The 14,122-nt window shown below is 36.1% G+C and overlaps 1 protein-coding gene across 4 annotated transcripts in view; it reads right to left on the bottom strand.

Annotated features, from left to right (window-relative positions):
- The window catches only part of PPFIBP1 (PPFIA binding protein 1), a 77,280-nt gene extending 69,069 nt beyond the window's left edge, over window positions 1–8,211 (bottom strand). For 3 of the 4 annotated variants that reach the window (XM_036759458.1, XM_036759459.1, XM_036759461.1), the window contains exons 1-2: window positions 8,107–8,205; window positions 5,690–5,895 (exon numbers count right to left, since the gene is read on the bottom strand). In XM_036759458.1, coding sequence (XP_036615353.1) covers window positions 5,690–5,895; window positions 8,107–8,170 — 270 coding nt within the window. In that variant the 5' untranslated portion in view covers window positions 8,171–8,205. Of the gene's footprint in view, window positions 1–5,689; window positions 5,896–8,106 lie in introns of all 4 variants that reach the window. The other variant, XM_036759460.1, reaches the window with a different exon arrangement.
- Window positions 8,212–14,122: the final 5,911 nt, after the last annotated feature.

Genomic DNA, 14,122 nt, shown 5'->3' with positions numbered 1-14,122 from the left:
TAGGATTAAAACCAAGAATCACCCACCCAGCAAACCTGAGTATCATGCTCCAAGGCAAAATATGGATTTTCAATAAAATAGAGGGCTTTCAAGCTTTTTCAGTGAAAAGACCAGAGCTGAATAGAAAATTTGACTTTCAAACACAAGAATCAAGAGAAGCATGAAAAGGTAAACATGAAAGAGAAATCACAAGGGACTTACTGAAGTTGAACTGTTTTGTTTACATTCCTACATGGAAAGATGATGTGTATGATTCATGAGACCTCAGTATTAGAGTAGCTGAAGGGAATATATATGCACACACACATACACATACATACATATGTATGTGTGTATGTGTATATGTATACACATATGTATATATACACATATGTGTGTGTATGGATTTGTGTATATGTATGTGTGTGTGTGTGTATATACAAATATACACACACACAGAGGGCACAGGGTGAGTTGAATATGAAGGGATGATATCTAAAAAAAATCGAATTAATGGATGAGAGAGGAATATATTGAGAGAGGGAGAAAGAGAGAGATAGAATGGGGTAAATTATCTGGCATAAAAGTGGCAAGAAAAAGCAGTTCTGTAGGAAGGGAAGAGGGGGCAAGTGAGGGGGAATGAATGAATCTTGCTCTCATCAGATTTGACCTGAGGAGGGAATACCATACACAGTCAATTGGGTATCTTACCTCGCAGGAAAGAAGGAGGAAGAAGATAAAAAAGGGGGTATGATGGAAGGGAGGGCAGATAGGGAGAGAAGGTAATCAAAAACAAACACTTTTGAAAAGGGACAGGGTGAAGGGAAAAAATTCAATAAAGGGGGATAGGTTAGGACAGAGCAAAATGTAGTTAGTCTTTCACAACATGAGTACTGTGGAAGGGTGTTACATAATGATACCCATGTGGCCTATGTTAAATTGCTTACCTTCTTAGAGAGGGTGGGTGGGGAGGGAAGAGGGGAGAGAATTTGGAACTCAAAAGTTTTAAAAACATATGTTCAAAAACAAAAAAAAAAGTTTTTGCACACGTCTAGGAAATAAGATACACAGGCAATGGGGCATAGAAATTTATCTTGCCCTACAAGAAAGTAAGGGAAAAGGGGATGGGAGGGGAGTGGGGTGACAGAAGGGAGGGCTGACTGGGAAGGGGGCAACCAGAATATATGCCATCTTGGAGGGGGGGAGGGTAGAAATGGGGAGAAAATTCATAATTCAATCTCTTGTGAAAATCAATGCTGAAAACCTAATATATTAAATAAATTAAATAAATAAAAAATAAAAAAAATAAAATCATTTTTAACTCTTAAAAAACCTGTTTCTTAAATAGGAAGGAAATTCAAGAAATTAAAATGATATCTTTGAAGAAGGTTAATTCTTGATTAAATAAGAATATGTTCAAGGCCAATAAATCAAACTACCCCAAATTCTCAAACATGAAATTTAAAAATAGCTTTCATCATATTTATCTATTTAAAAAAACCCACCTGGCTCACCAACAACTTCTTCAAATGGAGTTTGTAGGAAAAATTTTAGCGTTTCTTATACCCTCAGGAAATTATCCTCCTTTTTAGAAAGCTGAAGGAGGTAAGGAGACTCATCGTCATCTATATAAATAAACACAACTAAGGATGCCTGCTCCTATTCTGTAATAACCAAGGACAGCTACAGATCAGTGACCAACAGAGCATTCATTCTCATTTTGAAGGCCAGATAAGACTGAGTTTTTCAAAAGATAATGTGGTATATTGAATGGAGAAAGAAGACATCATTGATCCTAAGAACAATATATAACAAAGACAAGACTATAGAGTACACACAGTGGCTACACTACCAGCATGAACCATTCATTGCTCTCCACATTTCTTCTGGTGGGTCTATTCTATCAAGGATTCATAAAGGATTCCTGCATATACAATGACACAACAAAAGATGCTTTTATGACCCTATAGAGGGAAATTAATTAGAATTCTTAATTTTACAACATCTAAAACATATTAAGGTGAAATGATGTTGCCTTTGAAAACAAAACAAGAACCCATTTCTATTATGTCATTCACAATTACACAAACTTTCAAGAATCAAAGGGATAGTTCAGGGGGAGAGGAAATATGGGAATGAATAAACTCAACAGGGAAGGACAGCAAAAGCAGCAAAGTGACTACAGAAACTTGTTTCAAAATGTATATAAAGAAATAGAGGTGAAAGCAGAAATTTGGTAGAGGTAATGATGAAGAGGCAGATGGAGGCATTATGGATAGTGCCTAGTGATTCCCTGCCTACAGGTAAATGCTTCTTTTGTGGGACAACATTACAACATGGGAAGGTACATGAAAGGGGACAGGAGGGGAGCAGGAGGATAGAGAGCACTGTGTTATACACTAGGTCAAATCAAGGGCTAGTGATGTAGGGAAGGTAACCTCTGTGGTCTCAGAAAGAGAAGAGCCTATGAGGTAGTGGTGGAAGATGAAGGAGAAGATATTGGATGGGGCAAGAAAGGAGGCCTTACTTGGGAAGTGGAAGAGGTTTCCACTGATGAATGCCCTTATGGGTGAAGGGAGATGAGGACTTCCCACTGGAGGCCTGTGGGATTTGGTGCTTGAAAAGTCTTCTTGTACTCGGAGGAGGAAACCTGGAAACCCTGGGAGAAACTGGCACCTGGAAGGGTAGGAGAGTATGGAACAGAGAGATTTCCAAGCAAATGTAGAAAAAAGTTCAATAATAGAAGGTATGGATCAATGGTGGTGGAAGGGGCCTACCATGGGGTAGTGTCCTTTCTGACATTCACTATAATTGGCATTGTTCTGCGAGTGAAGCACAATGGAAAAGGAGAATCATGGGATAAGCCCTGCAAAGCAATGGCACAAAGTGCCTAGAAAGGAGAACCTTGAATGTACACCTCAAAAGGTTTGATTGTATGAAGAATACAGAGAAAAGAGAGAGACAAGATAATTATAGGAGTTGTGAATCAGAATGAGCATCTAAAGTAAGCAGAAAGAGAAGATGGATAATGAAGAGAATGAGAGAAATCCTTTTTTGGAAATAGGGGAGGAAAAAAAAAGAAATTTAAAAGAGAAAAAGGGCATAATTTTTGTTATGAATTAAGGGATTGACTTAGAACATTTAAGTGCGGACAGAAAACTCACTTTTGAATAAGGATTATGAAAGTAGCCAGTTTCCAGATCCAATTTGCAAATTAACCATTGCAAATTTCACATTGCATGATATATCTACTTAGAGCCTTATATTGTGTGGCTAAGATGCAGCATGGCATAGTGGAGAAGGGCTAGCCTTAGAATCAGAAGATCTGGTTCCAAGTTTTAACATTGTCATCTATTAGCTGTATACTTTTGAGCAAGTCCCATAACTTCTCAATTTTCCCAGGTAACTCTCTAAATCTACAAGTTAGCAAAGAGTTGCTGCTGTGCATTGTGAAGTGGTTTTCCACAGGCCCCTACACTGATTAAATCACAAGTATGACCTGCCCCGCCCCCCGCCCAACACCACTAATAAGTACTATTTCCATGATTATTGATAGCTATCTTTTAACTGATTATATGAACATATTACTACCAATTATAACCAGTAAGTAGCAATTACTCTCATGACAGAGAATATAACAAAATACCTAAAATATATTTTAAGTGACAATTTACTTTTAAAGTAAAGTTTTCTAAAATTGATACAGTCTAAGATGTTCCGAGTACTCTAAGAAGTTCTTATATATGCCCCAAACACATATTAGTGAGGCATAAAGAGTGTTAGCCTCACTTTGCTGTTAAAGAAATTGTGGAATGGATTAGGTAAAATTTTCTCAAGTCATACAACCAATATTAATAGGAACAAGGGAGACTAATCTAAATCATAGTGAGTCTAACTACTTTAAAACTACCAAATTCTTTGAGCAATACATATTTAACCACTTGATATTCATATTAGACAGGCTGCTGTTAAATGTTTCATGTAAAACATGCTTGGCTCTCCTAAATATGTTGGCAGATTGGGTGATTGACAAGGATTTTGGTAGTAGATTGATGATGCTTTCAGTAAACTTTTAAAAAGAAACAATGAGTAACTTAATCAACCTGTTTCATTCAAAGATTTGAATGTTCAATAAAGAATAACGATCATTGGACTGAGGTTAGACGGCTGCAGCATCCACCATCAAAAAAGTGGGAATTCACTATTTCCTGCTCATAGGTACTGGTGGAAAGTGAATGGGAAATACAGTTATAAGACTTAACAGATGCTAATTGGCATTTAAATCATTATGACATATAATTAACATAAACCAGCAGCAATATATACTATTACTATGGACATTAAAGTACTTTGTTTTTTTAAAACCTGAGGGTCAAATGGAAACTTCCAATTCCGTAGACAATTTTAGTTATATTTCCTATAAATATCATCATCTCAGGGACTGTTAGTCCTGCTGAAGCCCACAGCCTCAGTGACATCACTGAATTAGTGGGGAACAGGAGCAAAACTACCTCATGGCCAGGTTGACATATCATTGCAATGTGACCACATGGATTTCCTGTCTTATGCTGATGTGCAAATGTGGTAATTAGCCAGATCCACCACACCACTTCCTGTTTTAGCTGCATCATAAAGGCTGTGGCCTCCAGTACCTTTATCTTATTGATATTTAAAAATCAAATCTTTTAGGAAGTTTTATCATGCCAAAAAAAGTAAATGTCACATATCTTTTCTATTTTGATTTATTTATGTTTCTTTCGGGTTCTTTGCAACTTAGATGTTTGATAAACATTCAGACCTTAGGTTCATTGATACATGGCAATGGTGCTTAGAAATAACCTTTGTACACTAAAACCATCAGTAGAAGAAACATTTCCAAGTCAGTGTTTCCTGACCATGAATCTTCTAACATATACTGCTTTATAGCAAATTTTTACTTATTCCCAAATCTTTCACTCTCAAAATTCCTTACCTTCTCAAATACTATATAGTTATAAAATGGATTCCTATCTCTTTCTTCTCCATGAGTCCTATGTCTCCCATCTGGCTTTCTCTTTTCCTCACTTCTCAGCCCTACCTCTTAAGTTGCTAAGGGTAACTGAGTCAAAAGTGAGGAAGTTCACAAGGAACCGAGACATTTTGCTGGTCTGCTCTGTAAAATGTTGGAAAATAGTGACTTAGTTCAACCCCAAGTATAGTAATATTTAGCTCATAATGGTAATAATTCTCATGGCATTTAAATAACATTAAAAAATATATTGATTAAAAAACATGCACTCATTTCATACTTCAGATTGTTAATGGACCTAACAAATAGTCCTTGATATAACCAATCAACAAATAATTTAATGAACAATACTTATAAAGGAGAAACAAGCATAAGATGGGATTTCCTACCCTCAAGGAACTCTTTGTTCCTCAAGATTTATAAATTAAAACAAAGAAAAAAAGCTATTTAACCACTCTGCTAGTCTGGTCACTGGCATTTAATATATGAGATCTAATGGCTTGGTGATATTAGTGAAATGCAGCTATTACAACGATGAAATTATTATAGGTAAGAGAGACTCAGAGAGTCTGCTAAGTGGTAGGAAAAAAGCATAGGGAGGTTGCAAAACAAAGGTCTCTATGAAAATTTCAAAATGAAATCAGCCAACTTTCCCATTACCGCTGTCATAAAAGAATCCAAATTAAAATAAAAGTACCTTACCATTTGACTCTGAAGCCATTCAATCAGAGTTTCTGCTGTTGAGTCAGGGACTTGACATCTCAATCCTTCCTTCTCATCCGTTTCCATCATCTCTAATAAGCCACGAAGATCTTCTACCAGATGCAAGGCTCGCAAGCTCCCCATGAATGGGGAGGTTGGAGACTGACAATCAAAAATCCCATTGGAATATTCCAGGGCCTTGGAACCTAAAAAAGTGAAATAAAAGTAATAAAGTTTACATAATCCAGCTCTTATAAAGCCAAAAGAAAAACTATACTTATGGCCTTGATAGGAAACTATTTTATCAGAGTTGTTGAGAAACTCATGGGCCAAAGCTATTATATTTTATAAATACCACCATGGTGTCAAAACAGGGAGTTTACCAAATAACAAATAACAAATTCCTAACAAGATAATGAAAATGTCAGCTGGAAGAGACTTCAGAGTTCATGTATCTGTCATTGATCATCTATCATCTATCTATTCCCAATCTAATATAGAAATCCCCAAACCACAGGCCCAATAAGTAGTTATTGAGTCTTTACTTGAGTACTTTCACTGAAGGGGCATTTACAATCTGTCAGGAGAGCCCATTCCACTATAGCTCCAGTAAACATTAATTGTTGGGAAATTTTTCCTCGTATCGAGTAAACATCAACCTTCCTAAAAATGCCACCTAACTAACCTGTTTATAAAATTGCTAACATTGAGCTGACACTTATGATTAACAAGGAGAAAGTAAGAGAACTGATTGCCCTTGATGAATTCAAATCACCTGGCCCAGATGAACTCTATCTTCAGGCTCTAAAAATAAAAAAATTGATAGATACGAAGGCTATAGTACTGTCAATAATATTTGAAGGATCATGAAAACTAGAACTATCCTCCAAAACAATGGTTCATAAGACTGGAGACTAGCAAATGTTGCCCCAAGGTAGCCCTCCTAACCTAAAAAAGTTTAGAGAACAGACCCTGCAGAATTTAGGACAGTGAGTTAACTTCAATTCTTGGTTGAATTCTAGATCAGATCAATCAATAAAGAGATGATTGCTGGGTATCTAGACAGGAATGCAGTAATTACAAACAAGCAACATAACTTTATAGAGAACAAGCCTTGCCAAACTGATTTGATTTCTTTTTTTTTTGACAGGATCATTAAACTAGCAGATGAGGGGAAGAACTCTGGATATAGTTTACTTAGAGCATCTGCAGAGCTAAAAGCTTACCACCAAAATATTTACCCTGAGGTAATGAATTTTTATATTGCTTCCTCACTAGTAGAGAGTAAGAAAAGTGAAGGCCTGGCCTGGATTGGAGATGCTGTGGAATATACACATTCTCTGACCCAGATATAAGAGAAGGAAGAAATTTAATTAAGCAAGGACATTTGGCATGCTCTGGGGGGAAAATATGTACAGTATTGGAATGGTAACATCACTAAATAACTTCTGAGGCAAAACAGCCCCAAAGAGAGATACCACAATTATAGAACAGAGATTCCATAAAGAAGTCCAACTGAACTTGGGGGAAATATGATGTAATAGAAGGAATACTGGTCTTAGGGGTTAGAAGAACTGAATTTGTATTCCAGCTTCAACAATAGCTACCTCTAAGACCCAGGGCCAGGGACTGAACCTTTTGGTTTTTTCATCTGTAAAAAAATAATGCTCATACTGCCTGCTTTACAGGACTGTGAGAATGCAGTTTTGCAAAAAAAACTTAAAAACATTAGAGAAATGTGAGTGATTATTGTTATATTTGATCTGAAATCTCTCCTCTCTTAATTTTCTTCTACTGATTCTAGAACTAGCCTCTGACATAGTGGTTCTCAAAAATCTTGGGAACTCTTGGGAGTTGCTGAGGTCAAAACTATCATTATTATATTTTATACAGTACACAATACATTTTAATTTTTTTCCTCTAATGAGAAAACTATTGATAAATATAGCCCATATAAACAAAACTCATTGGGTAATAGAGATGATCAATAATTTTAAAGACTGTAAAGGGGCCCTGAGACCAACCAAAAAATCCAAGAACCAATCATTGCTCTGGTCTAGAATGAGTAAGTCCTTCTTCCATATGACAGGGCTTCAAATGTTCAAAGGTAGTTATCACATCCCTTCTTTCTCCTAAGTCTTCTCTTCTATAGACTAAATACTCCCATTTCCTTGCACCGTTTCTCATAGTGCATGGCTCTCTTAGGCACCTCACCATTGTGACACCTTCCTCCAAGCACTTCTTCCAATCTGTCAAAATCCCTCTTAAAATGTGGTATATGGGAAAACTAAGATTTAGCAAGGGGAGGTGATATGTCCAAGATCTGCTACTATGAGATTGTGTTGAAAATGATCAAACCAACATGATCTCCTCCTTCACAGGAACAATTAATCACTGAATCTGGAGACTGATCTTACCTGCTATGATACCATCCATCTGCTCCAAAGCAGCTGCCAGCATATCGCTGGCATCACTCATCATTTTCTGCTTTCACGAGTGGAGAGTGAAGTCACGACCTGAATCTGAAACAAAAAAATGATGGGCGTTATTAACTGCACTCAGAAAAGTATCAACTCCTCCTTGGCAATTATGATTTCAGTTTTCACTCCCCTATGCTAAGGGAAAAGTCCTGATATGATGAATTCATTTATTCATTCAAGATATTTATTAAAGACCACATATGATTTTTCAAAGTATGCTCAGATTTAGGAGAAGACATAGATAATATTATTATTACTACTACCTTACTAGTAATAGCTGACGGAAGGTGCTTTAAATATATTATCCCATTTAAGCCTCACCCTGGTCTTGTGAGGTAGATGCTATTATTGCTCCAGACAAGGAAACTGAACCTGGAAAAGGTTGAGTGACTTGCGCAGGGCAACATGGAATCCAGGTCTGCAACAGAATTTGAATTTAGGACTTCTCGACTCCAAGTCCAGTAGTCTATCCATTAGGCTATACACAACATCTCAATCTAATTGGTAACATATAGAACTATTAATTCTTTCTAACATTTTAGGGCAAGAGTGCACAATCTATGGCCCCTAGCCCAAGGCCCAAATGCTGCTAACCACCTGGGTTTTTACATTTTAAAATGCAATACAACTTTATTTTAAAATGTAAAAACCATGTGTAGCTCTAAGGCAGTCTAACAGGTGGTGGGATTTGTCCCTATTCTTGGGCTGGGTATTAAGTTTGCCCACCCCTGTTTTAGGGCATCAGTTTTCAAACATTTCAATTTGAGGACCCCTTTATACTCTTAAAGATTACTGAGAACTTTTTGTCATTAACTTCCTCAATTCCTAGTAGTGGGATCTGTGAGTCAAAGGATATGAACAGTACAGTAACATTCTTTGCATAATTCCAATTTTTTTTTTCCAGCACGGTTGTACTAATTCACAATTCCAACACCTATTTATTATGCGCCTGTTTTTCCACAAGCACTCCAACTTTGCCTGTTTCTGTCTTTTGCCATCTATTCCAGTTTGCTGTGCACAAGGAGAAACCTCAGAGTTGTTTTCATTTGCATTTCGCTTATTATTATTGACTTGGAATTTTCTTTCATGCTATTGTTAACAGTTTGTAATAATTTTGAGAATTATATACTCATAGCTTTTGACCTTTTGACCACTTACCTACTGGAGAATGACTTTTCTTTTAACAAAGAAAAGCAGCCAAGAAAGATAAAGTGTCCCAGCAAAAGCATCTAATAGTGTATACAAAATTGCATGGACCACGTCTACTAAAGGGAGAGGAGTAGATTGCGTCAATTTTCTGGAATCAGAATTGATCACTGCACTTAATTTTCATTCTGGTATCTCCCAGTATTTAATTTGTATTATTTTAGTTATATATTTTTATATTCGTTATCTTCTTCACCACATTACTAAAACAAGTCATCCAAATTTTCTCTGAATTCTTTATATCACCATATCCTGTAATAATATTCCGCTGAATTCATGTACAGCACTTTATTCAATCATTCTCCACTTGATGGGTACCCATTTTGCTTCCAGTTTTCTGCTACCACAAAAAGTGCTCCTATGAATACTTTGTTAATAAATGCTCGTTGATAAATGGGACTTTTGCCCCTTTTCTTTGGCCAGCTTGGGATATATGTGGATACAAACAGCATGGTGTCTTTTCTCACATAATCGCAAATTGGTTTTCAGAATGGTTGGACCACTTCACATCAACAATTGAGTATTAGTGTGTCCGCCTTCCCACAGCCCCTCCAGCATTGACTAATTCTGTCTCATTATCTCTGCTATGAGATGAAAATTCTAGATCTGTTCTAATCTACATTTCTTTCAATATTAGTGCTCGAAGGCATTTTTGATAGAGTTCTTGTTCCTTTCCTTTTCTAAACTTTACCTTTTGGGAGAAGCCTTCCCCAAAAGCCAGATGACTTCCTATTTCTTGCTACCAATGGTATCATTATCCCCACCTAGAACAGATGACTTAACCTCCTACTTTTCTCAGAAAAATTGAGTTCACCTTCTGCAAACTCCTTTATTTCCCTTTTTCTATTCCTCAGACCTTAAGACTATGAGCCTCTCTCCCTTCCTCTAACTGTTGAATTCCTACCCATTCTATAAAGCCCATCTGGTGAAGACTTCTCTGATCCCCTAATGACCTCCCTCTAGGACCTCACACAGCACTTTGTTTTTTAACCCTTACTATACTATTCTCTTTGTGATGGCAAAAAATTGAAGATTGAGGGGATACTGATCAATTGGGAAATGGCCAAACCAGTTGTGGTATATGAATGTAATGCAATACTATTGTGCTATAAGAAATGATGAGCTGGCAGATTTCTGAAAAACCTGGGAAGACCAACATAAACTGATGCTGAGTGAACTGAGCAGAACGAGGAGAACTTTGTATATACAGTACCAGCAACACTGTGCAATATCAGCTATGATAGACTTAGCTCTTCTCAGCAATACAGTGATTCAAGATGATTCCAAAAGACCTCTAATGGAAAGTGCTATCCATATTCAGTGAAAAAACTATGGAGGCTGAATGCAGATCAATGCATATTATTTTCACTTTCCCCGCCCCTTTCTCATGGTTTTTCCTTTTTGTTCTGATTATTCTTTCACAACATGACTAAAGTGGAAATATGTTCAACATGATTGTACATGGATAACCTATATCAGATTATTTGCTCTCTTGGAGAGAGGGGAGGGAAGGGAGGAAGGGAGAGAGAAAAATTTAGAATTCAAAATCTTACAAAAATGAACGTTGAGAATTATCTTTACATGTAAATGAAAAAAAAAATACTATTGAGTGAAATATACTACTGTCCCTATGACATCTTACCCATTTACTAAGATATGAGTTCTTTGATGTAAAGGATTATAAATCAATTAATCAGCATTAAGTACCTACTATGTCCATGCACAAAAATGAAATAATAAAGGCAATCAAGAAGCATATAATCTATTGTAACAAAATTTTGTATTTTCTAATTGCCTAGCAAAACAATTTGCACTAAGTTTGCATTTAAGAAATATTTTTAATGAAAAAAAATATTAAAGAGCTTTTGTTTAAGTGGGTTATATCTATTGATCTTTACTATATTAGAAATTAAAATTGACAAAAATATTTTTAATGTTTATGTATTAAAAGTAATTGAACTTACAACATGTTAGCATAACATTTTATGAAAAATAACTATTGTCTAAAAAGTTTTCTAAAAAAATTTAGTGAGATGAATTGTTTTATATATTTTTGCAAACCTTTTTAATGCCTATCTTAATGGAAGACAACTGAATTTTCATATCTGTTTTTGCATTCAATCTGTTGTTTTGGCTGTGAAGTATATGGAGAAAATGTGGCCTCACAGATATTTAGTTAGAAAGGAGAGGAATTTTAAATAGGCAAACAATGTCTTAGGATCATTATGAAAATAGTTTGACATCATCAGGGGGCCCAAGGACCACACTTTGAGAATTGCCATTTGGGAAGGTTCTGTCAGGGTCACACATGGGTTTTCTTATACATGGAATTAAGTAAAACTTTATTAATCTGTGCTAGGTTGAGGTGTTCTGATATGACTTTTGAAAAAAATGTGGTCATTATAATGAGATGGCAAGTTGCACAGAATATGTGCAATAAATATGCACAGTAAGCAGACTGGGATGACAAGTAAATTCTTCAAACAAGATTCTGAGAAAGTGTGTTCATGAATGAGGTTAGTTGAGTCTTTTCATATAGAAGTCTTGAAGTATTGAATAGGAATGTGGGCTGACAGCCTGGCCAGGATATAAACAAAAGATTTTCTTCCTCTTTCAGTGGCATCATTAATTAGTTGTTCAGCTTTGGGTAATAAACTCCCCTCTCTTGGTCTCAGTTTTAAAAAAGGGGTTGTGCTAAATTATTGGGGTTTGTTTTTCCCTAGAGAAAAAATTAGAATGATTTTTGTGACTAATGACACTGCCATCTCTAGAACTCTATGTCTCTATGTCACTATGAGAATGACTAAAAGTTTAAGGGTAGCTATTTGTGTCTGTTTCTAAGCTGCTATCTCATCTCTCCATTGAGCTTCACAAAAAGTTATGCAGTTGTGGTAAACAGCAGTTTCTCCATACAAATACCACCTCTAGTTTATATGGAGAAATTAGAGCATGGATGAGTAAGATCACGTGGAAACTTGGTGGTAAAGCCAAACTTAGAAGCCAGGTAAATGCGTTGTTGTTGGACGGTGTAAAGAGGTGGAGCACAATTTTAAATGTCAAGCTTTGGAATGAAAAACTAAAAACCAGAAAAAACCCTTAAAGAGCCAAAGAGCACAACTATCTCTAATGTTTCTTCAATCTCTTGACTCCGTGTAATTAAATAGCAAAAATTCCCCTTCATTTTATCCCAATCATCATGGTCATATAGATATATTTGACAAGTTATTAAAAATGACCAAACTCAAACCCCATTCCCCCGCTGCCAACCGAAACATCTGCCTGGATGAACAGTCAACACCTTCAAAACACAAAGAAATATTCACATTAAAATTCACATTAAAAATAATACTCAAATTTCACATAAAACTAGAACAAGAAACATTTCAGGCCCCAACCTTATAAACAGGTTCCTGTTTTTGAAATAGAGCAAGAAAAACTTTCCATTTGGAGCAGCTTCCTATTTCTTTCCTATTGCTAATCTGAGAGACATTTCAGGTACGATAAGATTGGAGGTGTGGGGAACACTGGCCTAATTACTCCTTGTGCTATTTCTAACTTAGTAAAGAGGATTTGGGCCTTTGACTTCACCCTTTTGTCAGGCACTAATTTAGTATCAGTGGAAAAAAACCCAAAGTACATTTCTGCTCTTTATGACTGGTGAGTCCATTATATATTCAGATAGCTGGAGCAGTTGAGGTAAAGAGTATTCATGCTAATATGCTTCTGGGGGCTTTTATTTCCAGGGTATTCTTGGGTATGAAACATGGGATCAAGAAATGGCTTTATTTAGTTTAGGTATACCTGGCATTTTTACAGAATTTTTTAATTTTGAAAGTGATTCCATAATCAATCATGTCATTTGAACCTTACAATGGCTCCATAAGGGAGGTTGGTCAGGTATTATTTTCCCTATTTGATGGGTTAAGGAACTAAGGATCAGAAAACTGCCTAATATAACTTACCAAGGTCAGATAACTACCTAATAATAGAGCCAGGATTGGAATTCATACCTCCTTACTTCTTCCATCCTAAGAGCTTCAGAAGGCAACATTTTTGCATTACCTACAAGATCATGATATTTCTCTACAGAGCAATGGGCCTATGAGAGTTTCATGACAAATGGAATTGTTAGGCCTGGCCTAGAATAAAAACAAATCTCTCTGCATGGGGTTCTGCCTTTGTGTTGTACAGAGACGACATCTTTATGGCAATATTATCTCAGTGCTATCACAGTGGCTTGTTCAAAGGTGCTCAATAAACATCTTTAGAATCTAAGAGTAAAAAGCAAATAAAAAGGACACTGTCTCTGCCTAGAAACTTGCCATAATATTGACATATGGCAATAAATAAATGGCCATATTCATAATTAATTATATCACCAATACTATTAACTTCAACAATGATTGTAACTTATAAGGTCTTTTTTGCTCCTCAACAGAATATTACTAGCCAAGATATAAGGGATATGAAGGATCTGTAAAGTGTACTTCCTGTTGCCACCAATGGAAATCTATATTCCATTCCTCTCCTTTCTCTTTCGCACCCTGGGTTAGGTGATGGTAAGCAAAACAAAATGGGAAAAGGACTTAGCTTAAAAAAAAGAGTCAAGAACAAGAAAGAAAAGAAGCTATTTTCAGATATCAGAGTAAATTTCTTTGCTGCTGTGGTAGATTGGACTTTTTGGTTTTGGGATCTGGTTCTCTGGAGTCTGAATAAATGGTTTTACTTCTTCCATATGGAGAGTCTC

Source organism: Trichosurus vulpecula, chromosome 5 (genome assembly GCF_011100635.1).
Source record: "Trichosurus vulpecula isolate mTriVul1 chromosome 5, mTriVul1.pri, whole genome shotgun sequence".
NCBI classification, from domain to species: Eukaryota; Metazoa; Chordata; class Mammalia; order Diprotodontia; family Phalangeridae; genus Trichosurus; species Trichosurus vulpecula.
This window is presented reverse-complemented; position numbering and strand designations above follow the sequence as displayed.